This window comes from Rhinoraja longicauda, chromosome 6 (genome assembly GCF_053455715.1).
Source record: "Rhinoraja longicauda isolate Sanriku21f chromosome 6, sRhiLon1.1, whole genome shotgun sequence".
In the NCBI taxonomy this organism is placed as follows: Eukaryota; Metazoa; Chordata; class Chondrichthyes; order Rajiformes; family Arhynchobatidae; genus Rhinoraja; species Rhinoraja longicauda.
Genome location: NC_135958.1, coordinates 71,780,278 through 71,807,852, shown reverse-complemented (window position 1 = coordinate 71,807,852; position 27,575 = coordinate 71,780,278). Strand labels below are relative to the sequence as shown.

At 43.1% G+C, this 27,575-nt stretch overlaps 1 protein-coding gene and 1 non-coding gene across 4 annotated transcripts in view; both read right to left on the bottom strand.

Moving 5' to 3' along the window:
* slc39a11 (solute carrier family 39, member 11) overlaps positions 1 to 27,575 on the bottom strand; it is a 588,303-nt gene that overhangs the window by 372,648 nt on the left and 188,080 nt on the right. For 2 of the 3 annotated variants that reach the window (XM_078401340.1, XM_078401337.1), the window contains exon 4: positions 16,139 to 16,283. In XM_078401340.1, the coding sequence (XP_078257466.1) occupies positions 16,139 to 16,283 (145 nt within the window). The remainder of the gene's footprint in view (positions 1 to 16,138; positions 16,284 to 27,575) is intronic. The other variant, XM_078401338.1, reaches the window with a different exon arrangement.
* On the bottom strand, positions 9,414 to 9,519 carry LOC144594984 (U6 spliceosomal RNA). Its single transcript, XR_013547440.1, has one exon. It is a non-coding gene; the product is annotated as a U6 spliceosomal RNA (small nuclear RNA).

The following is a 27,575-nucleotide window of genomic DNA, read 5'->3' as shown; positions in this document are numbered from 1 at the left end:
CCTACATACCTGTACGTCTTCGAAAAAACCCACGCAGGTCATGGGAAGAATGTACAAACTCCGTACAGACATCATCCGTAGTCAGGATCGAACTCAGGTTTCTGGTGCTGTAAGACAGCAACTCTACTGGCGTGTCACCGTGCCGCCCAAATGGTTATTGAAAAGTCTTCATGTTCAGTTAAAGAGGTCACAGACGTGGGACAGTGAAAGAATTCCAAGCATCAAAGTTTGATTGGTTTGTGGTGGAACTGGGAGAGCACTGATCTCATCTTTCGTCTCAATGCTACTACCCTGAGTAATCACCAACAACTTCCAAAAATTTACCTGAGACTTACTCCAACTACCGCAAGTTTGATTGCATATTTTGGTATCTTGGCGCGAGTGAGAAAATTAATTGTCTCTTTTTTCAGTGGGAATTTCCTTCTTCCCAACGTTTCTTTTATTCCCAAATAAATTTCTCAAAAATGCTATGAATACCAGTGCAACAAAGCTGCAAGCTTCCAACTTGCCTGGTTCTGCAAATTGGCAGTTCTTACTTCTGAACAGGCCAACAAACGACGTTTTCCTTACCACAGTGGTATTTAAAGTCAAAGAATCACTCAACACAGACACAGTCACTTTGGCCTAATGAGTTTGTGCTGGCCCCATAGCAGAAGCGTCCACGTCGCTGGAAACTGGAAGTGTCCTGAGCTAATTCTGCCACCACCATCGTCTACTGGACAAGTGATGGCTCCCACTGATTGTCGCCGGCAGCTCGAGCCCTTTTCAGGGCGGACGATGACAGTGATGTAACATTTGAATGATGGACACGAAAGAAGAAGAATGAGTTTGTGTTGATGATTAAGCAGCCAACATGGAAGACAGGACACTGGTTAGTTAGAACATGGTTCGACTGCTCTGCATCATCCTCAAAGTCCCAATTAAACATTTCAACAAATTTAATAGAACAAACATTGAACCTTCAAGGGAGGCAAACCATTTCCAAACTACTTTCAACTTGCTAGGATCTCAAAGGAAAACATTCGCATCATGTTCTTTTCGTATAAAATATTAGTAAAATCGCAGGCATTTAAGTTACATTCTGTGCCATATACCAACACACACTTTAAAGAATGATGAATTCTGAGAATGCAATTGCACAATTATTTAAACGCTAATTATTAAATAGGAACCAAAGGCAGCCAGGAAAATATGGCTAAGCTCTTGATAAAAGAGCTCTGTGAAAGAAGATATCAGAATATTGAAATACAGTCATTTTCCCAAAATTAAACATAGTGGAGACAACTAAAGGAAAATATCTTAAATGAAGAGCTCTATGAACAAGGCTCACAAAAAATATGTTTCTGAATAATATATATTTCTATCTTAAATACAAACAATTTTCCAAGAAACATTCACTTACCTGGGCAAAACTTATTTCTAGCATTAAAGGCCTTCAAATAATTTAATATAGTTCTCCTAAAACAGCTGCAGGCAAAAAAATATTATTTAACAATCAATTTCTTTTGCATATTTCTATGAGAAAATTTTGGGCAGAAATGACTGTATTTCTACAAATAATCATTGCACTTGCAAATCATATATCACGGCATTCATAAAGTTAACCAATAAAGATGAAACGAAACCAAGCATCAAACGTCAGTTGTTGGCCTACTTAGGTGGGTTGAAATATTATAAAACCAATTTGATATTGTCACTGATGGTTAATGAAACAATGAAAACACTAATCAGGAGTGGGTGAGCTGCCATTGAGATGTGTTCTTGGCTTGGTCTATGCCTTTATAGAATGAACAAGAGATAGCCTAATACTGGGGAGAATCTAGCCCGCCCAAACAAAAGAAGTCGCAAAGAAGAAATACTTTGTGATGGGAGGAAATAAAAGGCAATGAGAGGAAACTAATGGTTATAGAAATCTTTGGATGCTAAATGGGCCACTGTGTTTCCCTTTGGCCCATGGTTTAAATGGAGCTGAAAGCCATATATTTGAGACAAAAGTGGAGCTAATACTTATTGAAGTTCTGCAGTAAATTTGGGGAAATCTGCCAATTTACTGATGCATCTGTGGCCCAGCACTCTTAGGTTAGTTCAGTTACGTTTACGGAAACAGGCCCTTCGGTCCACTGAGTCTGTGCTGACCAGCGATCCCCGCACACTAACACTATCCTACACACACTAGGGACACAAGGGCGCTGTTAGGCAGCAACGCTACGAATGCACCACCTTCATGGTTCAATAGGACATCCCGTGAAAATTCCTCTCGTTCTCGTAGGCAAAAGAAAAGGAACCCCGATTTACGTCTACTTAAACTGGATATTCAAGTATACTGTGCAATTTAAATGCACAGGTCAAACAGGATTAAAGTCATCCTTTAATGTTATTTGGTTCCAAGTGTGGTATCAGAAAAAGAATCTGCACAATTATGCTACACTTCAACAATTGAACCAAGTTTTATATACAGTATACTCATGTTCTGTTAATGGCAGCCACATTAAGGCCGATCAACATCACAATGACCCGTCTAAGCCTTTGTGAAAGTAAATTGGTTTTTTTTAATTTTTTAAACGGTTATTAAATTAATGAAAATCTCATCAAATTATTTAAACCACTTCTTGTCAAGCCAACAAAAGACAAACCGTTAACTTCAAATCCCAATCAATATTGAAAGATTATTGTAAGATTCCGATAGATCCCATGAAAATGAATAGAAACAGGCCGGATCCCATAGAGGAAGTTCAAGGTAGTTGAAGAAAGTCTAATAGATATTGAACAATTATTTTGTGTGCACAGTTTCTACTTGTGTCTGCTTATGCTCAGTATTACCACGTGTGTTTCCCAAGTTGCTCCATCATTCTGCAGCATTTTTATTTCTACCCAAGGCTAGATTTCTTGCCTTTATATCTGTTCCTTGTGCTAACCTCCCTTGCATCTGCTGGCTGCCATTAAGTTTGCCTCAACTTTAACCTCCATTTGCCTTGGATCTTGGAGCACATGGTGTGTCTCAGAAACCAAATGATCCTTTTCACAACCTAAAGGTATCGTCATATTACTGAGCGGCATATTTCCCCCGTTACACAATGCCAATTTACAAAAACACTGGAGAACATCATTGGATTAAAGGCTGTTCTAATCTATTGCACAAACATCATTAACAATGAAGCACATTAATAATTCAATTTCTTCAACACTATTTTACTACCAACTTCCAATTTAAGAAAATATTGGCTCTGGTTTTTCCAAACAGACCAGTAACATTTACCCATTTATACGCCAGCATGTCTCGATCTTTCACGGAGCGCAGAACAGTACAGCACAGGAACTGGCCCACAACGTCAATGCCAATCATGATTTAATCCCATCTGCCTGCAAATGGTCCACACCCTGCCATTCCAGCAAGTCCATGTGTCTGTCCAGCTGCTTCCAATAAACATTGCTAACTGATCTGATTTTATCACCTCCTCTGGCAGCAAGTTCTCCTTTCTCCTTTAAACGTTTCCCCTCTCATCCTGAAGTACACCCTCTCGTAAATTACATTTCTACCCTGCGTAAAAGATTCTGCCGATCCACCCAATCGATGCTTCTCATCATTTTATACACTCTGCCAGGTCGCCCCTCAGCCTCCGATGCTCCAAAGAAAACAATGCATGCTTGTCCAACCTCTCATATAGCTAATAGAGTTAAGTCTCTCACTTAAGTCTATTAGCTATATGGAGAGGTGGGTCAAATTAACAGCTGAAGTATAATTCAGTGATTCCATGATACTTTGTTGTCACGTACCTAGGCATAGTGAAATGCTTTGTTTTGTGCAAAACCCAGTAAAATCACAGCAGATCTCACCTAGGACCTCACCTAGGACTTAAGCTATAGACTTAAGACAATAGGCTTAACTCTATTGCTGAATTCTCAGTCGACATCAAGGTTATATAATTCAATGGCGGAGTAGACTAGATGGGCCAAATGGCCTAATTCTACTCCTAGAACTTATGAACTTACTAAGGTTTCCCAACATTTACAGTGGGGAAACAAGCCACGGTTCCTCAAACCTTGTAAGGTCAATAGGTTTTGAAGGTTTCAGAAAAGACATTGGTCATGATATTCACTTCCAAAATAATACTGTCAAAGATTACGATGATCAGAAATTCTAACTTCATCATTGATCAGAGTGTTTAATTAGAGGGTGAAAAGTCGAGTTTAACTATCAAATTAAGGTTGAATCTGCAGCATGACAATTACAGAGTATTCAAAGAATACTCCAGCTATTACTGAAGGTAGACACAAAATGCTGCAGTAACTCAGTGGGTCAGGCAGCATCTCAGGAGAGATGGAATGGGTGACATTTCAGGTCAAGACCCTTCTTCAGACTGAAGGCATCCATTTTATTTCCTTGAAGATTTGGTACCAGCTATTACTGATATGCTGGTACCAAATCTTCAAGGAAATAAAATGGATGCCTTCTGCAAACTTCACAACACTCCCATAGCTCCAGTTAAAATCAAATAAGATGGATTAATGATCTATGACTATATCCTGCGATTAAAGTGAAGTATTTCAAATGCTTTTCTATATTTCAATAGCTTAAAAATGCTGCACCAGAGCCAGAGCAGAAATGCAGCTAATTGAGTGATCCACCACAGAAAACTTTAATTGTTTAACAAATCAACACCACTTGGCAAGAATGTTGAGAAATTTATTCCACAATTACGTGCGTGTTTCTTCGAAATAAGTTCCAATTTATATCCCTAGTTAGGTTAACTGTGAATAACTAATTAATAGATTGTGTGGCCGAGAATCCTATTTATATTTGTAGTTTATGAACATTTTGATTAAAGTGGAGTATTTCCTGTCCAGCTTATCAAGCATTTCTCAGAACTAATCTATACAATGTGAGAGTGCAAAGGCCATTCAATTAGATGGAGATGTTTAGTTTAGATACAGCGTGGAAACAGGCCCTTCGACCCACCGAGTCCGCACTGACCAGCGATCCCCGCACATTAACACTAACCTACCACACACTGTGGACAATTTACACTTATACCAAGCCAAATAACTTACAAACCTGTAAGTCTTTGGAGTGTGGGAGGAAACCGAAGATCTTAGAGAAAACCCACCAGGAGAAAACACAAGTAGTCACAGAGAGAACGTACAAACTCTGTACAAACAGCACCCATTGTCAGAATCGAACCAGGGTCTCTGGCGCTGGAGGTCAGCAATCCTACTGCTCCACCACCGTGCTGCCCCAGCTCTGAAATGCCCTTCCTAAATCTGTCAATCTATCTTTTGCACTGTCTCTTTCATCGTGTACCTTACTAACCGATTTTCTGGTTACCTGCCTCATTGTTTCATTGGCAAATTTCACTTCACATTGCTTTGTGCAGCACCTTGGTCATCGTACTGTTGAAGGCACACAATATAAATACAAGTTGTTTTGCATTCAACAGGTGTGAAGTTCTGGCTTTCAATTTTTAATGAGTAAATGCACTCCACATAGACTGAGGAAAGTTAATGGATAACTTCCCATGGACAGTGCAATGGAATTATGTTCTTCACAGTATACCTGCGATAGAGACCAATTCAAATGGGCAGCACGGTGGCGCAGCGGTAGAGTTGCTGCCTTGCAGCGCCAGAGATCCCAGATCGATCCCAGCTGCGGGTGCTGTCTGTATGGAGTTTGTACGTTCTTCCTGGTTTGTTTGTGCCGAATGTTTGTCCCGTATGTTTCTTTGTTTGGTTTTCATATGAAGTCATACGGGTGATCAGTGGTCGGCATGGACTTGGTGGGCCGAAGGGCTTGTTTCCACGCTGTATCTCTAAACTGAACTAAACTAAAATAAGTCTGCAGAAAATGTTCCGGGGAAATGCTTACTACCAAATCCTAATGATGTGACCTCCAAATTCCAATACCCTGCCTGTGATAAAATAAACATTTCTTGTATCATACAGCAGAAAGTAACAGGCCAACATAAAATCCCTCAGCTTGAATGAAGCCCAAGTGTACCTTGAAGAAAATCCTCCCATTATTTTAAGTACTTCAGATCACTTGCCACAACATTGATCAGGAAAATATCACTGAAAGAGAAAATTAACTGTGCATTTTCATTTAGGATAAATTGATTTTAAACAAATCCAGATAGATTTTAGATTTAGATTTAGAGATACAGCGCAGAAACAGGCCCTTCGGCCCACCAGGTCCGCGCCAACCTGCAATCCCCGCACATTAACACTATCCTACACCCACTAGGGACAATTTTTACATTTGCCCAGCCAATTAACCTACAAACCTGTACGTCTTTGGAGTGTGGGAGGAAACCGAAGATCTCGGAGAAAACCCACGCAGATCACGGAGAGAACGTACAAACTCCGTACAGTACAGCACCCGTAGTCAGGATTTGTTCAAGAAAGAATTTTGCACTGTGTAGACTTGCAAGGCATTGTAGGCCAAATCCCTGGATGCTTTTAAGAGAGAGTTAGATAGAGCTCTTAATGACAGCGGAGTCAGGGGATAAGGGGAGAAGGCAGGAACGAGGTACTGATTGATTGTGGACGATCAGCCATGTTCACGGTGAATGGTGGTGCTGGCTCGAAGGGCTGAATGGCCTACTCCTGCACCTATTGTCTATTGTCTATTGAAATGACGAAAGATTATAAAATCTGCAGATAGGATTTGTTTTGGCAGGCAGCATCTTTGGAGAAAAGGATGGGTGACATTTCAGCACTTTGTGTCTATATTTGGCATAAACCAGCATCTGCAGTTCTGTGTTTAAACAAATCCAATTGTTTTTGTGTGTTCCTTAAACGGCTGCCATTCCATGTGCCGGTACTCTATTTGTCCCTCTCAGTTTGTGCTTAGATCAAGAAACCCACTGAAGGTGCAGCCAACATTCAATTTGATTTCCTATTCTTCACACTGACATTTAAAATATCTCCCGACTCTTAACTTAAACAGCAGGGAATTTGCTGGTGAGCGTGTTCCCTCTGGCTGGAAGATCAGCAAGCTGTTTTAAGCCGGAAATCTCCACAGTGAGACAGCCGGCAACTGACATGGGGAATCCAGTAAATCTGCAAGAATAATGTAATTCATAACAGCAACTAAGACATTTACTTGAAGTGAAAATAAATTCGGTATTTCGCAAGTCAACATTGCAAAATTCTTTCCTGAACACATGCTATTTCAAAAAATGTTAGTTAGTGATGGATATGAGAGTACTTTGCGAGAGTACTTTGCGAGAGTACACAAGGGAAAAACTACCTTTCAGATCCAATGACAGCAGTAACAAATTAAATCTTCTGTCTTAAGTTCTACCTAAACACTCTTTGCTTCCAAAAAAAGACATAACGTGTTAGAGCAACTCAGCAGGCCAAGCAGCATCTCTGGAGAACATGGATAGGTGGCGTTTCCTTCTTCAAACTGACTGTAATCAGGTGAAAGCTGGGGGAAAGGTGGAAGCGGGACAAAACCAAGCAAGTGATAGGTGGATACAGGTGAAGGGGGGCTGACTGGCAGATGGGTGGACAAAGGCCAGAGATGAAAAGGACACAAGAAGCTGTGAGATAAGGAGGAAAGGGGCATGAAATTCCCAGATTTTGTTTACTGGTTTAAAGCCACTACATGTTTTATCAACAATGGGGAGAGGGTGGCAAAGGAAGAAGGGAGTGTCAGTGAGTAAATAGAGTGGAATGTGCAAGGAATTGGGGACAAAACAAGGGAGAGGGTGAGAGGAGAGGAATTGTTTATGCATTGATGTTTCGAAATTGGTGTCTGCATGCTTTGAATGTCTTGTGCAATTGGGACAGGACTACTGGATGATTGTATGTAGCCCACTCCCTAAATATGATTAGTTCCCTTTCTCATAAAAGAATGTAGAGGGTATGAAACCAGAGGGCTACTGTGTAACTGGACCAGTATAAAGGAAATTAAGACACACTGAATCTGGGCTATCAACAAGTGGTTGGGCCACACAGTGGAGACCAGAACACATTGCAGGGAGATGCAGCTTGGTGTCTGCAAGAAGCGTATGAAAGATCACTCGGTATGTCCAAAGAGGTAGCAGGAGGACGAAGGAGAGGGGAGAGCCAAGGGTATATACACTGGGGAATACAGAGCTTATGACGCTGGAAGGGATGAATAATTCTAAACATGGAGTTATTTTCGAGGATTCACATGAATAAAAACCCAGCTCCCTTCATTCCTTCAAATCCTTTTCAATTGGTCTATTTAGTCCATATTGTCCCCCATCCCTTTTATCGAGTACATCACGTCACTGCAATAGGTTCCAGCTGCCATATTCCTGCCCACTCAGCCATTCTTCTCACTTTTTACCACACTGCCAACGATTCTGCCTTTTAGAAATATTGCCCTGACAATCATCTTAAAGCCATTAATCAATATGTTATGTGGAATGGTCACAACACTAATCGCTGGGAAAACGCCACTCTAGATCATCCTCTCTCAAAAAACTACTGCTTGCCAGTTGTTATGTAGGAAGGAACTGCAAATGTTGTTTACACCGAAGATAGACACAAAATGCTGGAGTCTTCTTCTTCTTGCGTTTGAGGCAGCAGAAATTATGTAGCGCCCTCCAGGCGCTGCAGCCAGTGCAATGTGCTGTTGTCGAGGGCCATGAGGTCTACCCCTCCACCAGGGGGACGGAGGACAGTGCAGTCGAAAATGCCGTGCTGCGCTGTTTGCTGGTCTGCTCCACACACGCAGGCTGCTGATGGACGCAACCCCCAATGATGCATGTTAGCGTTGAACCGGCCGACCCCTGTGCGGAGCCGGTTCAGGGCGACCCACTCTTTGCGGGGCATGTCCGAGCCGGGTGGGGCTGTGGTGTTCGGTGCGACAGTGAATTGAGGAGCTCGCGATGTCTGTTCCCAGCTGGTTCCCCATGCTCCTTTTTTTTTTTTTTTTAATATCAAAAAATACTTTATTCAAATAATAAATATCATTTACAAAACATATTTTTTAACAAGCCCATCCGACATTTCCGGAGGTTACACATTCAATACAGGCATTTACTTCCAAATTTACATACATTTACTTACATTTACAGACATTAACCCAGTATCCCTTATTTGGAGGGGCATCTCTCTCCACCACACCCTGTCCCCCATGCCCAGCAGCGGAATGACCCTAGACTGTGGTCCTCCCCCACAGGGCCTTGGCGTTGGCTGCACCAAGCTTCAGTGCGTCCCTCAGCACGTACTCCTGCAGTCTGCAGCGGGCCAGTCGGCAACATTCCTTGACGGACACCTCGCTTCGCTGGGAGGCCAACAAGGCTCGGCCAGACCAAAGAGCGTCTTTCACCGAGTTGATGACCTTCCAGCAGCACTCGATGTCGGTCTCCGAATGCGTCCCTGGGAACAGTCCGTAGATCACAGAGTCCTCTGTGACGGAGCTGCTCGGAATGAATCGTGACAAAAATATGGAACGCTTCACGAATTTGCGTGTCATCCTTGCGCAGGGGCCATGCTAATCTTCTCTGTATCGTTCCAATTTTAGTGCTCCTAGTATGTTGAAACCGGAGCCACAGAGGGTCGCTGCATGACGGGAAAAAGGGCGACGAGATGACAGGCGTTGAGGTCCCAGTTGCTGTGAATCCTGGGCGAGGTGGTGCAAAGGATGTTTGGCGTCTGATAGGGCCTTGCACACCAGCCTATGAGTGAAGAACTCTCTGTGAAGCTTGGCGGGTGCGATACCTGCGAGCACCAGCAGGAGATCCGTCGGAGTAGGACCTAGGCAGCCAGTGATGATCTGCATGGTGTCGTTGAGGGTGGCGTTTAGCTTGCTGGTATGAGCGCTGGGGCACCATGCTGGGGCGGCGTACTCAGCGACGCTGTACACGAGTGCAAGAGCACTGGTTCGAAGAGTAGATGTCCTGGCACCCCATGACGATCCGGCCAAGCATCGCAGGAGGTTGTTCCGTGCCGCGACTTTAGCACGGAGAGCTTCAAGGTGTTGCTTGTAGGTCAGCTGCCGATCTAATTTCACCCCGAGGTATGTAGGAAATGGGTTGTAGGGTAGGGGTGATCCATTGAGGGTGACGGTTAGCTGGCATTGAGCTTCCTTGTTGTTCAGGTGAAAGGCCGTTGTGGTGGTTTTTGCCACACTCAGTTTTAGTCTCCAGGTCTTAAGGTAGCCCGCGACAAGCAGAAACAGAAATGCTGGAGTAACTCAGTGGGACAGGCAGCATCTCTGGAGAAAAGGAATAGACTGAAGGGTCTCGACCCGAAACGTCACCTGTTCCTTTTCTGCAGAGAAGCTGTCCGACCCACTGAGTTACTCCAGCTTTTTGTGTCTGTTTCCCAGTGCTTTCGCCTTTCTATTCTTGTCTGCAAATGTTTATAAATCACAGCATTTCAACGTAATACCAGCCAAAAGAAGTCAGTTCCTTGAACCAGTATTTTCTGATTTCCCAAGGCAGAATACTTGGCAAGCAACATCACGGAAATATTCTTCCATTCCAATGGACAATGTAACTGTTAAATTACCTATGTTGTTCAATTAAGATGTATCCTCTGAGCTGGTGTTACACTTATGAGTTACATGGAGCAATTATTGGAGCAAAATCCAAATTAAAACCATTAGAAGTGTATACTTGGCTTCTACATTGCAATGTTGTACTGTCTGAGAATGCATCAGATGGATAAGAGGGAAATGGAAACCTGTACATTAATCTCATCGGCCAGAAATAGGAGCCAACAGCACGAAGCATAACTGTATTAAAAATGATTGGTTAGTCCATTAACACAGAGAGTAGAAACTCGGTAAAACTTGAGGGATAGAAGTTCAGCCTCATTGTCTGAGGGCTCTGAAATGATCCTTAATTGGACGATAAAAACTAGTAAGCATGTTTTACGATAGTTAGATTTCAGGCTCAGATGTAACTATGGACACACTGAGCTGTGAGCTCAAGTTGGTCCCCCCTCATTCTTCTAAACTCCAGCGTGTTTCGGCCCAGTGCCGACAAAGGCTCAAACGCAATATAATTTTTTGCTGCATCTTTATTCCAAATTACTGGGAAAAAAACTGCCCATCTGAGGAGCTCTTGAATGAGGAGAGGATCATTGAACCAACTGCACTACAAGGATGAGTAGTCCCACGAATTCATCAGACAGAACACAACTGTCGTTCTGGAGTCCCTAAACCACAGGGTGGTGAATCCTCATCTTCGGCTCGGACAGCAGTATTTTCTTCAGTAATAATTAAGATAATGGCTTTCTTTGTTAACTGTTCATCTAATTACGGATTTATAATTCAGTAAATCAATGGCTTCCCGTGTTGATGCGGACTAGATCAGCAGGAAATCGCCCAACATTGTGCACCAGCAAAACCTCAAGAATTGATATTGTTTAATTTGAACTAAAACGTAAGGTGGCGGCAAGTGGGAGTGTTTTGGCTGTGCCTGGACTTACAAAGAAGTTGCTAACAACAATAACGGGAAACGGGTTAATCGTTCCAATTAAAATAAACACCCAGATCTCTAAATATCAGCGAGCCTGCTTCCAAGTTTGAAAATTAAATCGATTCTCTTAAAATATTAGACTGGCTGGAGGTGAAACTTCTCCCTGGATTTTACCACACGTTCCAGGATCCTGCCACCACACGTTCATTAAAAATTCATGCATTCCAAATAAGTGGCCATGTAATCCTTTTTTTATTAATAACTCATTATCATAGTGCACACTTGAACGCGCCGCATAATTTTTCATGTCCAATCAATTTATCAAGGCATTCAATCATAATCCAGAATATTAGCAAAGGTATTTTTGTTCAGTAAGTTGTGACATTTTTCACAGCAATACCATTTGAATGCTATTGTCAATGACTATAAATCATGACAATAATCATACTGTTTACTCCATGCCTTCCAAATGTCGCTCTTTTCTCGCGATTTCTCACCTATTGCCAGAGGTGCATTGAAAGAAGCTAACTGTATTTACGGAATACAGTGTAGGATTTTGACTCGGAAAGGTATCTTGATCTACTAAAATAGGTTTAATGAGGCCAAAATAATTTCCATGCAACTTCTAAAACTTGCAAACTGCATAAAATCCACTCAAGTCAAAACACCAAAGATAGACACAAAGTGCTGGAGTAACTCAGCGGGTCAGGCAACATCTCTGGAGAAAAAGGATGGGATTGTCTCCAGAGATCCTGCCTGACCCACTGAGTTACTCCAGCACTTTGTGTCTATCTTCAGTATAAACCAGCATCTGCAGTTCTTACCTACACAAATCAAAACACCAAGTTGGTTCAGACAACACATTCCACAACTCTCTGTTGTGTCTACCCTATTTATGTCTTGTCTAATTGCCTTCAGGTCCCTCTTCAGCCTCCAACACTTCACCGATTTAGAATGAAGAAGGGTTCCGACCCAAGAATTCACCCGTCCATGTTCTCCAGGGATGCTGCCTGACCCAGTGAGTTACTACAGCACTTTGTGTCTTATTTTGTAAACCAACATCTGCAGTTCCTTGTGTCTAGTACATATCTCTTTTTACTTCTTGCCAATTATTGAATCCCTGTTTCTCTGGGGGTAGCAACACTGCCAGCAGAAACAATTTCCCCACATATAATCCAACAAAACCCTTCAAGATTATGAACATGCCTTAATACAGCTTTCACTAGCATTGCTGCTAGGTGAACAGTTTTTCAGTCTCTCTGCATAACTTGGACACGGTCGAGCATTAGAAATGGAATACAGCTGTTAATGTGTTCAGTATCGGAGGCATGATTTAACAAAGGCACAGTTTACACAAATTGTTAACTTAGATTGTGTGTGCGACATCATAACTTCAAGTATGACCTTTATACACATTTTTTGCATTAATTTGGAATAAAGATGCAGAAAAAAAATGTTTTGCGTTTTTAGATTGTACTTCACATGCCTTTCAAGATCTCTCAGAGAATTCTGCAGCTAACAAATTGCCTCTGAATAATAATCATTTTTATCGTGGGTAAATGCGGCAGCCAATTTCTGAACAATCTGCCACATTTAATAACAAACAAGATGATCTGCTTTTCAATGAAGCTAATTGAGAAAAGCTATTGCACTTCACACTCACCCTACTGAGATTGCACAAATGTAAGAGTTACACCTTGAACATGATAACTCAACCACAAAAACAAACTTCAAAGTAATCAAAGATGCCTCAAGCTTCAGTGTGACATTGTGAAAACAACTTTGCCCATAAACAAATATTTTGCATTACTAGACCAAGTGGACCAGTTGGACCCAAACCACTCCTGCATTGGTGCAGTACCCTCTCCTCCCCCACTCTCTCCTCCCCCACTCCCGCCTACCTCCACTTCCGTCTCCCCCCTCTGTCCCTCCCCCTTCTCCCCCCCCCCCCCCCCTCCCTCCCTCTCTCCCCCACCCGGGGCTGCCTCTCCTGCATTGGTGCAGCACCATCTCCTTCCCCCCTCCCTCCCTCCCCCTCTCCCTCCCCCTCTCCCCTCTCCCCCTCTCCCCTCCCCTCACCCCTCTCCCCCTCTCCCTCACCATCTCCCCCCCCCTCCCAGTTGCCTCTCCTGCATTGGTGCAGCACCCTCTCCTCCCCCCTCCATCTACCGTTTTGTCTGTAGTTCCCCGGTGGCCATCTTACGTAAGTATAGGCGCGGATCTGGCGGCCATCTTACGTAAGTATAGGCGCGGATCCGGCAGCCATCTTACGTAAGTATCGGATCAATTGTCCCCCGACTGCGCAGGCGCGTTTTTTCTTAAACTTTGAAATGTGAATAACGTTTAAAATATAACACTTCTTCCATTAGCACCAAAGGGAGGACAGTGAGTAAGGTGGGCCTAAAAGTGTCGCGCTATCGTGTACTGTTTTGGCTGTAGTTCAGGAACAAACAAACAAAACAAACAAGAGTTTTAGTATATAGATTAAGTACTGTATTATTCACAAAATGCTGGAGTAACTCAGCAGGTCAGGCAGCATCTCGGGAGAGAAGGAATGGGTGACGTTTCGGGTCGAGACCCTTCTTCAGACTGATGTCGGGGGTGGGACAAAGGAAGGATATAGGTGGAGACAGGAAGATAGAGGGAGATCTGAGAAGGAGGAGGGGAAGGGAGGGACAGAGGAGCTATCTGAAGTTGGAGAAGTCGACGTTCATACCACCGGGCCGCAAACTGCCCAGGCGAAATATGAGGTGCTGTTCCTCCAATTTCCGGCGGGCCTCACTATGGCACTGGAGGAGGCCCATGACAGAGAGGTCAGACTGGGAATGGGAGGGGGAGTTAAAGTGCTGGGCCACCGGGAGATCAGTTGCGTTAATGCGGACCGAGCGCAGGTGTTCAGCGAAGCGATCGCCGAGCCTGCGCTTGGTTTCGCCGATATAGATAAGCTGACATCTAGAGCAGCGGATGCAATAGATGAGGTTGGAGGAGGTGCAGGTGAACCTCTGTCTCACCTGGAAAGAATGTTTGGGTCCTTTGATGGAGTTGAGGGGGGATGTAAAGGGACAGGTGTTGCATCTCGTGCGGTTGCAAGGGAAAGTGCCCGGGGTTAGGGTGGTTTGGGTAGGAAGGGACGAGTGGACCAGGGAGCTGCGGAGGCCAGTGGTGGGGTCCTGTTGTAGGTGACGGAAATGTTGGTGGATAATATGTTGGATCCGCTGGCTGGTGGGGTGGAAGGTGAGAACGAGGGGGATCCTGTCCTTGTTGCGAGTGTGGGGATGGGGAGCAAGAGCGGAGCTGCGGGATGTAGAAGAGACCCTAGTGAGAGCCTCATCTATAATGGAGGAGGGGAAGCCCCGTTTTCTGAAAAACGAGGACATCTCGGAAGCCCTAGTGTGAAACACCTCATCCCGGGCGCAGATGCGGCGTAGACGGAGGAATTGGGAGTAGGGGATAGACTTTTTGCAGGGGACCGGGTGGGAAGAAGTGTAGTCCAGATAGCTGTGCGAGTCGGTGGGCTTGTAATAAATGTCCGTCACTAGTTTTTCTCCTGTGATGGAGATGGTGAGGTCCAGAAACGGGAGGGAGATGTCAGAGATAGTCCAGGTATATTTAAGGGCAGGATGGAAATTGGAGGTGAAGTGTATATTGGAGGTCCCAGTCTGACCTCTCTGTCATGGGCCTCCTCCAGTGCCATAGTGAGGCCCGCCGGAAATTGGAGGAGCAGCACCTCATATTTCGCCTGGGCAGTTTGCGGCCCGGTGGTATGAACGTCGACTTCTCCAACTTCAGATAGCTCCTCTGTCCCTCCCTTCCCCTCCTCCTTCCCAGATCTCCCTCTATCTTCCTGTCTCCACCTATATCCTTCCTTTGTCCCACCCCCGACATCAGTCTGAAGAAGGGTCTCGACCCGAAACGTCACCCATTCCTTCTCTCCCGAGATGCTGCCTGACCTGCTGAGTTACTCCAGCATTTTGTGAATAAATCGATTTGTACCAGCATCTGCAGTTATTTTCTTAAGTACTGTATTAGCCCTCTTATGCATTCTTCCAAAAAAAATTAAGATAATGAGCAATCTTTTCAATCAATAGGATATACAGAATTTGTTTCCATTCTTCTGGGTAAAGATGCTTTTTCTAATACTAATATTCCATGGAGCATTCATCAACTCCATGATATTGCAGTGCCAAGCGCTTTTCAAACCACTAAAATATAAAACTAATGATTTTGAGGAACTTGCGATGAAAAAGTCTCCCTAAAGTTATATGGAAAAGACTACTTTATTTGCCCTTTGAGGTTATCGGCGGGGAAATCTATGTCAGGTATCAATATTAATAATATTAGTGATTTTGACATTTTTTTGGAAGGAATATCTATGATGGCGCATTGGATAATCCTTTAATGCCTGCGACTGCCTGCCCTCACTGAAGAAACACGCCTTGAATGTAGATAAAAGCAGATTAAAGTCTCGAATGTTCGACCAGATCCAAAGCAGATAATTAACCACGTCAATTAGAGAGATTAGAACAGATTAGATAAGGAACCACAACCAAAGGAAGGAAGAACTCTCCAAAGCCATTCATTACTGATTAAGACTGAGAAAATGAGCCACCAGAAGAACTGGACCAAAACTTTTGATTGCCATTTGTCCTAACTCTTCCTTTCATTAAATGCAATTTTTCCCTCTTAATAGTTGAGTCAACTTTTTTGTTTGTTTTGTCGGGATATGACACGATGCTTGCCTGTTGATAATGCACCTCTACCTATCCGTATGGCAAATTCCTCATCCCGCAACCGGCAATCTCCAGCGTCATCTTCCTTCTTTTCTTTCACTGGCTTCGGGTCCTGATTGAGTGCAAATGCCATTTGAGGAGAATCGACAATACCCTGCGAAATAAAAATGGACAATCAGGAATAGAAATGGAGCAAGCTTTTAAAACATTTAAAAGACTTTAGACTTTGGAGATGCAGCGCGGAAACGGGCCCTTCAGCCCAGAGTCCGTGCCGCCCAGCAATCAGCTCGTACACTAATCTACACACACTAGGGACCATTTTACAACTTACCGAAGCCAATTCACCTGCAAGCCTGTATGTCTTTGGAGTGTGGGTGGAAACTGAAGCACCCGGAGAAAACCACGCGGTCACAGGGAGAACGTACAAATTCCGTACAGACAACACCCGTAGTCAGGATCAAACCCGGGTCTCTGGCGCTGTTTTCTCCGAGATCTTCGGTTTCCTCACACACTCCAAAGACATACTGGTTTGTAGGTTAATTGGCTTGGTATAAATGTAAAAATTGTCTTTAGTGTGTGTAGGGTGGTGTTAATGTGCGGGGATCACTGGTCGGTGCAGACTCGGTGGGCCAAAGGGCCTGTATATCTAAACTAAACTAAACAAAACATGATAACAATAAATACAACAAAAACCCCACCTGCTCCATGTCAAGATATATTTATGTTTCATAAATCCTTTTAAGTTCAAGATATCTAGTTTTTGGAAGGAATCATAAACGGCTTACAAATATTGTTAATTAATGTTTCCCCATTCAGTTTGAAAGGTTTTAGTCGTATTGCATAATATATTGCACAAAGAAATGTTTGTTTCGACCAAAGGCCTTCACTGATATGGTGGGGAGTATATTTCTCCATTCGCCATACATAACATTGGAAGCTTTGCCTGCAAAATAGGTCCTAGGCAATAAATTCTAGATGAACGAGTATTGTCTTTCTTCCAAGCATTGAATTTGCAATTCAAAAGATTCAATTTGAAGGAATCCATTAACACTGGAGGGAAAGATAGAGGAAGGTAAACCGTAAGAGAGGACAGAACAAGTGGGGGAGAGGTAAGCTGAAGCGAATTGAGAGGTTCTGGTGGAATAGGGGGCTTCAAGTAAACAGTGAGAAACAAAGAAAAATTAGGGAGAGAGAGGGATAAGCAAAATGGAAGACAAAGAATGCATTAAAAGGGGTTAAGAAAGAAACATGTCAGAAGAGAGTTGAAACAGGGAACTGCAGATGCTCGTTTACACAAATGGACACAAACTGCTAAAGGAACTCAGCAGATCAGGCAGAATCTCTGGAGAACATGAAGAGATGACGTTTTGGGTTGGGACCATTCTTCAGTCTGACCCGAAACATCACCTGACCATGTTCATAAGTTATAGGAGAAGATTTAGGCCATTTGGCCCATCAAGTCTAATCCGCCATTCAATCATGGTTGATCTATCTTTCCTTTTCAACCCTACTCGCCTGTCTTCTCCCTATAACCCCTGACACCTATCGACCAATCTCCACCTTAAAAATATCCATTGATTTGGCCTCCATAGTCTTCTGTGGCAATGAATTCCACAGATTCATTACCCTCTGACTAAAGAAATTCCTCCTCATCTCCATTCTAAAGGTACGTCCTTTTATTCTGAGGCAATGTTCTTCAGAGATGCTGCCTGACCCATTGAGTTACTCCAGCACTTTATGTCAAAAGCCATGTATGGGATAGGACATGCTCCCTCAACATGTTAAAAGACATGTATGTAACGGGATATGTTCCAACTCAACCTGTACAACATCACGTGATGAGGGTGGTCTAATTTATGTGATAATACATTGCAATATCAAATTATTTACAAATGCAGGCATCAGTCCATCAAGACTGGGTCAGACTGATCTGGCATTAGATCGTGTCAGACGGAATCATAACAGGCACCAGTTTAAAATTGCAGTCAAATGCTTTACTTACTTAAAATCTCTGTTTTGCAATCTATTTCGTAATTCTTTGATACCAGCAAATCAACACACAAACCAACAACATCCTTAAAACTATTTCCTCCCTACAACCAGACCAGAGCAAATAAAATCACTTTGTTCTTGAATGCACCGTGGAATGCAATTGCCATCGTTCATACTGAAAGGTTAAACATGAATCAGCAGCAGAATATTCTTCTTAATTAAAACGTGGTGGTTTGTTTCTATTTCTAATATACAACAATCAAGGGTCAGCCCTTTAGTAACTTCGAGTCTTCCCTCTGCATCGCTCGAGTCTTCATCTGTTTCCAATACATGACAATGAAGTAACCTAACCTCCAGTTAATAATGAGCCATCATTTTGTTTCAGTAATAAACATTTATTCTCTTGGTGCTGCGAGGCAAAAATGAATTCAACAGTCCACTGTTATTAATTATTTAAGGAGCCAAATATAATATCAGCAGTCCATTCACATATCTTGAAGTTAAAATAGTCTCAGAAGTTCCTGCAGTTTATGTTCAGACCGGGGGTAACAGGAAGGATCGCAACGATAAGGAACACAAAAGGGACGAAATTTGATTTCAGATTTCCTCAAGTACAAATGGTGATCTACCATCCAAACGAATGTCAGCACTAAACTGCAGAGAATCCTTTGATGGAAGCAGAAAATTGCAGAGGATGCATGGCTTATTGATTAAAGGGAAGCGCTGTGGAATTATCTAAAAACTCTTGCTTCAGGGCAAGCAACCACTTCAATGCCAGCTCAGACAATGCCAACCTGAATTTATACAGCACTTACAATATATTAACATCTCTCAAGTTGAGATATGCTGAGATGTTTCTATTAGTGAGGACGTCGAGGGAACAAGAAGGGAGGTAATTTAAAACAAAAGTGCATAGGAGTTTCCTCACAGACAGTGGTGAATCTCCCAACTTCCCTAACCCAGAGGGTTATGGAGGCTAGATCACTGGAGGTATTTTGTGAGAAGGAAGATCAATTCTTGCAAGATCAAGGAATTCATTGCTGCGGGGAACTGGCATGGAGGTCTGAGGGAGAACAGCCATGGGTGGGGCAGGTTAGAGGGACCAGGTGGACGCGCTCCTATTTTCTTGTGTTGGAGTGAATGGCACTGGGATAGAGAAGGGTGAGGTCAGGGAGGGATATGAAAAAAGGATTAGCATTTTAAATCTGAGGCAATGCTTCACTGGGAGCCAATGTAGCTCAGTCTGGAGAAAGGTCAACCCGAAACGTCACCCATTCCTTCTCTCCAGAGATGCTGCCTGTCCCGCTGAGTTACTCCAGCATTTTGTGTCTATCTTCGATGTAAACCAGCATCTGCAGTTCCTTCCTACTCATTAATTGAATTGCCTCTCATTGAGCAAATATTCATTTCTTAACTTACAATCACTCTTTATGATGTTAGATTTCATTCAAATATTGCAAAACAAATGCCACCATTAATCCATTGCTTCAAACGTGTTTTTTCTTTAAAATGGCCTAGGCCCTGTGAGACCCAATTATCTACATTGTTGGCTACAAGAGAGATTTTAAGTTACAGCTTATCGCACCTATCCATCAGGTAATTGGCCTGTCAGTAATTGTAGCATTCTCAAGTGTTCAAAATCGCCAATTAATATGGACACACTAAATGCCAACCTTAAATGCAAGACTGTCAAGTATTTAAAATCATTAATCATAATTAATTGCTGCCTTAATTTTTTGCAAAGCAATAATAGAATACCATTTGCCAATAAATTATGTCTATTGAATTGATTGGATTTAGTTAGTTTTAATTAAGTGTTCTATGTCTTATTCATTTTTCAAATTAAAATGTTTTTATACACTTTATTTTAATGTTAATTAATTTTTAATGATTTACAACAGGCTTGACAGCCAGTTAATTTAGTTTAGTTTAGTTTAGAGATACAGTGCGGAAACAGGCCCTTCGGCCCACCGAGTCCGCATCGCCCAGCGATCCGTGCACACTAACACTATCCTACATTAGGGACAGTTTTACAATTATACCCTTGCCAATTAGCCTGCAAACCTGTACGTCTTTGCAGTGTGGGAGGAAACCGGAGATCCCGGAGAAAAACTACGCCGGTCACGGGAAGAACGTACAAACTCCATGCAGCCAGCACCCGTAGTTAGGATCGAACCCGGGTCTCTGGTGCTGTGAGGCAGCAACTCTACCACAGCACCACTGTGCCGACCAATTCAGGGTTGTTGCACAGGTGCCATTCAAAGGGATGGCATGCTTTGTCCTGCCCATGTTGCAGAGCACTCAAAGGGCTGGAAGGTGGGGACACTTTTGATGTTTTAGTTAAAATCCACAAAAGCAAATTACCATTTCAGTGTCCTAAAGTAATATCCTGCTGAGGATTTCCGACTGCTCTTAAATACCAAGCTTGACTTGCAGTTCAGGAGATCACTGGATCATGCTCCAGAAATTTATGCATGAGGCCCAAGTGATAATTCAGTGTAGTACAGAGGAGCTCTGAGTGGCAGCAATCTATTGTTTAGTTTAGTTTAAAGATACAGTGCGGAAACAGGCCCTTCGGCCCACCGGGTCTGCACCGACCAACGATCTCTGTACACTAACACTATCCTACACACTAGGGACAATTTACCGAAGTCAATTAGCCTACAGACCTGCACATCTTTAGAGTGTGGGAGGAAACCAGAGATCCCGGAGAAAACCCATGCAGGTCAAGGGGAGAACGCACAAGCTCCTCACAGACAGCAGCTGTGGTCAGGATCGAACCCAGGTCTCCGGCGCTGTAAGGCAGCAACTCTACCGCTGCACCACAAGCTCCATACAGCTCCATACAGCTCCAAAAGAACCATTTGGCTTTAGAATTGCAATAATGCAGTCTGAGGTAGATTCACTTTTAAGAAAAGTACTTGCATCTGTATCACATTGTCCATATTTATGACCTAATTATACTGTGTACTGAATAGAATTAAATTGAATTGAATACATTTTATTAGCCAAGTAAGCTATAAAATAAATTTTATTAGCATAGGTTGTAAAGGATAACACTGTGCACATTTGAACAAGTGCAACATATTGTAATTTATGTTTGAACCCATATTTATCCTTCAATCCATCCATGACACAGTTTATCTGATTATTCATCTCAATGCCTGCTGAGGGACTTCTCTGGCCGCTACATCTCCCATACTTGCAATAGTGCAACAGTACATCAAGATAATACAGAACACAGAACATGTACAGTGCAGGAACAGGCCCTTCGGCCCACAATATCCAGCCTGATCATGATGTCAGGTTAAACTGATCTCCTCTGCCTCCACGTAATCCATATCCCACCATTCCCTGCATATCCAAATCCCTATCTAAAAGTCTCCTAAATGCCATTATTGTACCTAGCCCTAAGACCAGCGCTTTCCAGGAATCCACCACTCTACTTGTGAAAGATTTGCCCTGCATATCTCCTTGAAACTGCCACTCTCACCTTGAAACGATACTCGCCAGCCTTTGACATTTCAATCCTGAGTTAATTGAGTACACAGTAGTTTAGGTCAGAAGTATGGCAAATGAGATTTTGATGCAAATACTTTCCTTTAAAATGAATCTAACTAAGACTGCATTATTGCAATTCTGAAACCAAATGGTTTCTTATAATTGCACTGACAATCAGGCTGACAACAATAAGTGGTAATTGTTATGTCTTGGCATCTTGCAAAATGGCCGACATGGGTGAGTTTTTTTAATCAGTAATGCTTTCGCCTCTTAATAAATGAGGCGTCGCCAAGCCTTTTTAAGTTAAGCAACTTTATTTCAGATGATTTATAAGATTAAAAAAAGGAATTGCAAATAAATCCCCAAGAAGAAAACCTCAATCTCATCCTGTTATTGACAAAATGCTTTGCAATCTAATTTCCTCTTCAATAATTGACCTATGCCAATGAAATCGGGAGCAATAAACATGCCAAAGAAAGTGATTTATCAGGTCAATTCTACTTTAACATCAGAAAACAACTACTGGAGCCGTGCTGAGGACCTTCAGGTCACAAAACCACAAGATTACAGGCTCAATTCGTGCTCCAGGGAACACAGCACCGTACTGCACATCAGAAGTACCATCTTTTGCAAAGCTAAAGCCGTATCTCGTCTCCCAAATGAATGTTAAATATTTCATGGCACTATTTCAAAGAGTGGCACAGTGGCACAGCTGGTAGAGCTGCTGCCTCACAGCGCCAGAGACCCGGATTCGATCCTGACCTCGGGTGCTGTCCGTGTGGAGTTTCCATGTTTTCCCTGTGACTCCGTGAGTTTCCTGCAGGCGCTCCGGTTTCCTCGCACATCTCAAAGACGTACGGGTTTGTAGGTTAATTAACCTTTGTAAATTGCCACCGTAGAGAGTGGATGCAAAAGTGGGATGAGTAGAACTAGTGTGAACGGGAGATCGATGATCGACGTGAACATGGTGGGCTGAATAACCCATTCCTATGCTCAATCTCTAAAATTAAAACTAAAATATCAAGGGCTAATATTTAGTCTGTTTTACTAAACTTTATCATTGTTATACAGTACGGAATGTGGCCCTTCGGCCTAATGTTTTCATGCTGACCATCTAAAATAGTCAATTGAGGGATGATCTTACAGAGGTACATAAGATCATGAGGGGAATAGACAGAGTGGATGCACAGTGTTTTTCATTGTGTTTTTCACATCATCATCAACACATTTTGCTTTCGAGGTCTACAACAAAACACGTGCATGAAGGAGATAAAGCACGTCTGTTAATTAAAGTTACAGAAACACTGGAGAACAGCGACAGCAGCCCAGGAGCCAGTAAACCAGACCATTAATCTGGTTTTGTATGAAAACCCTGCACAGTGCCGCAGAGTGGGGGCGACACAGTTGCGCAGTGGTATGGTTGCTGCCTTACGGCACCAGAGACCAGGGTTCGATCCTGACTACGGGTGCTGTCTGTTTGGAGTTTGTACGTTCTCCCTGTGCCCAATTGGGTTTTCTCCGGGGGATCCGGTGTCCTTCCACATTCCAAAGACGTCCTGGTCTCAACCCGAAACGTCACCTATTCCTTTTCTCCAGAGATGCTTTCTGACCCGTTGAGTTAATCCACCTTTTTGTGTCTATCTTTGGCTTAAATCAGCATCTGCAGTTCCTTCCTACACAATGGCTAAACCAGTATTGATTAATAAAGCTGCATTGAAGAGAGAAAAAGAGAAATCTATCAATTAAAAGTGAGGGAAAGTTCAGGTCAGGGCACAAAGAGGAGATATCCAGACAGCTTCTTATTGACTTTGATCCTTCGCGAATGTAAGCACTTCTGTCACAATACCTCGCAGCCAATCTTGCAAAGAGAATAATCCCAATTTCCGCAGTCACTCTATATAAATAAAGCTTCTCATTCCTGTAATCATTCAACTAAATCTTCTCCGCATCGTCTCTAGTCTTCATATCCTTCCTACAGACCTGAATCTTATTATGTTCAGTTTTGGTCACCCTGCTGTAGGCCCAACTTGGGCAGCTTGCACCCCAGCAGTATGAACATTGACTTCTCTAACTTCATGTTGCCCTTGCTTTCCCTCTCTTCATCCCCTCCCCCTTCACAGTTCTCTAGCCAGTCTTACCTTCTCCGACTAAGTTTTATCTCTGTACCGCCCACTCCCCTGACATCAGCCTGAAGAAGGGTCTCGACCCGAAACGTTACCCATTCCTTCTCTCCAGAGATGCTGCCTGTCCCGCTGAGTTACTCCAGCGTTTGGTGTCGATCTGCTATAGGGAACATGCCATTAAGCTGGAAAGAGTGCAGAGAAGATTTAGGAGTATGTTTCCAGGACTTAAGGGTTTGAGTTATAGGGAGAGGTTGGGCAGGCTAGAACATTATTCCTTGGAGTCCAGGAGCTGAGAGGTAATTTTATCCATGTTCTGTAAAATCAGGAGAGAAATAGATAAGGTCAATGCACAAAGTCTTTTTTCCCAGGGTAGAAGAATCAAGAACTAGAGGGTGTAGATATAAAGTGAGGGGAGGGGAAAGCCCCAATAGGAACCTGTGGGACAACTTTTTCACACAGTTTGGTGGGTATATGGAACGAACTGCCACCGGTAGTAGTTGAGGCAGATACAATAATAACATTGAAAAGACATTTGGACAGGTACATGGATTGTAAAGGTTTAGAGGGATGTGGGCCAAGTGCGGGCAGATGGGGCTAGCTTAGATGAGGCAACTTAGCCAGCATGGACCAGTTTGAGTTTAGCTTATTGGCAGGTGTACAAAGGTACAGTGAAACGCTTTTGGTGAGTGCTAACCAGTCAGCGGAAAGACAATACAATATTACAATCGAGCCATCCACAGTGTACAGATACATGATAAAGGGAAAATCATGAATAACATTTAGTGCAAGATGAAGTCCAGTAAAGTCTGATCAAAGATAGTGCGAGGGTCTCCAATGAGGGAGATAGTAGTCAGGACAGCTCTAGTTGTTGGTAGAATGGTTCAGTTGCCTGATAACAGCTGGGAAGAGGTATTATGGAGGTATTTACAAATTCCGCTCTGCATTTATACTTCATGCTTACTGTACAGGATTCTGCATAAGATGATGAGTTTCCTGCTGTTTTATAAATAGGAGTTATTGGAAAAGCCTACTTACATCCTGGATGTAAGATGTTAAGTAAGGTTAAGAAAAGGTGTTAAGAATTGGCTCAAAAGGTGTAATTGTTATTCCATTTTGCTTTATAGTGAGGAATGCGGGCTTTTGATGTATGACCATCCGGGTGGCAATGCTTTCTTTGTACAGCCAGCAAAACAACCACATTCACACGAGTCCAGCAAGACCGCAAGGTCCAAACAATCTCACCTTTCTTGGCCGTCAGAGATGGCAAACAGCCAGCACGGCCGAGACAAATAGCAGAAAGGAACCAAACACAGAATGTAAAAACCAAAAAGAAAAATGCCATTAATCTCACACCCCACACTCCACCCCCAGGATATGAACATCCTGTAGACGAGACACCCTCCAACGTTGTAGAGAAACAGATGGCAGGGACAACGTGACAAAGCAACAGGGCTCAAGATAAGCTCTCACACTGTCGAAATGTCACCCAAACTTGCAGCGTGTCATTGCTGGCAGAAGACTTGCAGCGATTTCTTTTCTTGTAATAATATGCTTTGTTTTTTGCCTTGATCCTGTGGTGACATTCCACTACCCTGGAGTTGTGACATTGTAATTTTATGTTAAGGGTTGGCAGGGATTAAAACGCTTTATTGTTTTGACAGTAATAATTGCAATTACAGTAAAGAAACTGTAATGGCTTGGGTGTGCACGATTCATTCGCTGGTTTATTGTTAAAGAGGTAACTGCTGACTTATTGCCTAATTCCCAGTCAAACAAAGGCAACTTGCAAATTATTCAGAGTTAAGGAAGCACAATACAATACAAAGAAAATCCTACCTGCCACCAGAGACTCTAAAAGAATCACTCACCTGGGTCTGGTTTTGTTCCTGTTTACCTCGCTGAATATTATTGTAAAATATTGTATCCATAATGCATAGGAAGGAACTACAGATGTTGGTTTAGACCGAAGATTGGCACAAAATGCTGGAGTAACTCAGTGGGTCAGGTAATGTCCCTGGAGAAAAGGAATAGGTGACGTTACAGGTCGGAACATATCTCAAGAAAGGTTCTGACCTGAAACGTCACCTTTTCCTTTTCTCCAGAGATGCTGCTTGACCCGCCCCGCTGAGTTACTCCAGCATTTTGTGTCTCTCCATACTGCAATTAGATTGAGAAAGGACTGCAGCAAACAATCTACTGGAGGAACTCAGCGGGTTGAGCAGCATCTGTGGGGGTAAAGGAACTAGTGACCCACTCCACTTGACGTCCTGATGCAAGGTTTCAACCTGAAACATCAACAATTATTTTCTTCCACGGATGCAGTTCCACCCGCTGAGTTTCTCCAGTATACTGTTTGTTGCTCCAGATTCTCCAGTCTTTGGCATGGGCGGCACGGTGGCACAGCGGTAGAGTTGCTGCCTTACAGCGAATGCAGCGCCGGAGACTCAGGTTCGATCCTGACTACAGGCGCCGTCTATACGGAGTTTGTACGTTCTCCCCGTGACCTGCGTGGGTTTTCTCCGAAATCTTCGGTGTCCTCCCACACTCCAAAGATGTGCCGGTATGTAGGTTAATTGACTGGGTAAATGTAAAAATTGTCCCTAGTGTGTGTAGGATAGTGTTAATGTGTGGGGATCGCTGGGCGGCGCGGACTCGGTGGGCCGAAGGGCCTGTTTCCGCGCTGTATCTCTAAATCTAAAATCTTTTGTGTCTCTAATAAGGAAGTGTTCTCAGTCTGTGGCTGCTTTGGAAAAACCGGGTTCGATCCTGGCCTCAGGTTCTGTTTGTGTGGAGTCTGCACGTTCTCCCTGTTTCCTTCCGGTACTCCGGTTTCATCCCACATCCCAAAGACATGCGAGTATGCACGTTAATTGACTTCTGTAAATTGTGCCTCGTGTGTCGGAAGTGGATGAGAAAGTAGGAGAACATAGAACTTGTGCGAACAGGTGATCGATGGTCGGCGTGGTCTCGTTGGGCCGAAGGACCTGGTTCCACGCTGTATCTTTTCCAAGAAAATTCAAGAAAATTGACTCATATGAGTAAGAGGAAGAATGGTATGTTACCCTTTATTATGATTGAATACAGAAGCCACATTGCAATTGTCTAGGGCCTTAGGCACAGATTTGATCTCCTTCCTTAAGAAAGAGTTACTGCCATTCAGTGATCGCAGTGAAGATTCACTTGACTGGCTCCAGAGATGGTTAGCTTGTCATGCAAGGAAAGATAGAGTTGTCTGGATCGAGCCAGAGGCAAGAAGATTGACAGGAGACTGCACTGAAACATAGATTATTTTCCTAACCTGGCATAACTTGATTGATGTAATTAATATATTTTCCCCGGCTAAAGATTCTAGTGCCAAGGGTCATACTAAGGGGTGTCTTGTTCAGAACTGAAAAATGCAGTAAATTCACTAACCTAGTTGGTAATGGAGGCTCAGTCATTGTGCTCATTCAAAATAAAGATTGACAGATTTCTAGATGTTAAGGAAATCCGAGGATACAGGATAATGCTACAAAATGGCATTAAGGTTGATAAGATCAGTCATAATCTTAATAAACCATATAGCAGGATTGATGTGAGAGAAGCCTTTTTCTCCCCAATTTATTTTCTTAAAATCGTCTAGAATTATTGATTTCTAGTAAATACCATATGTACCTTTATGATGAACAGTTACATGTTGATAACTATAAATATAACCATATAACCATATAACAACTACAGCACGGAAACAGGCCCGTTCGGCCCTACCAGTCCACGCCGACCACTCTCCCTGACCTAGTCTCATCTACCTGCACTCAGACCATAACCCTCTAATCCCCTCTTATCCATAT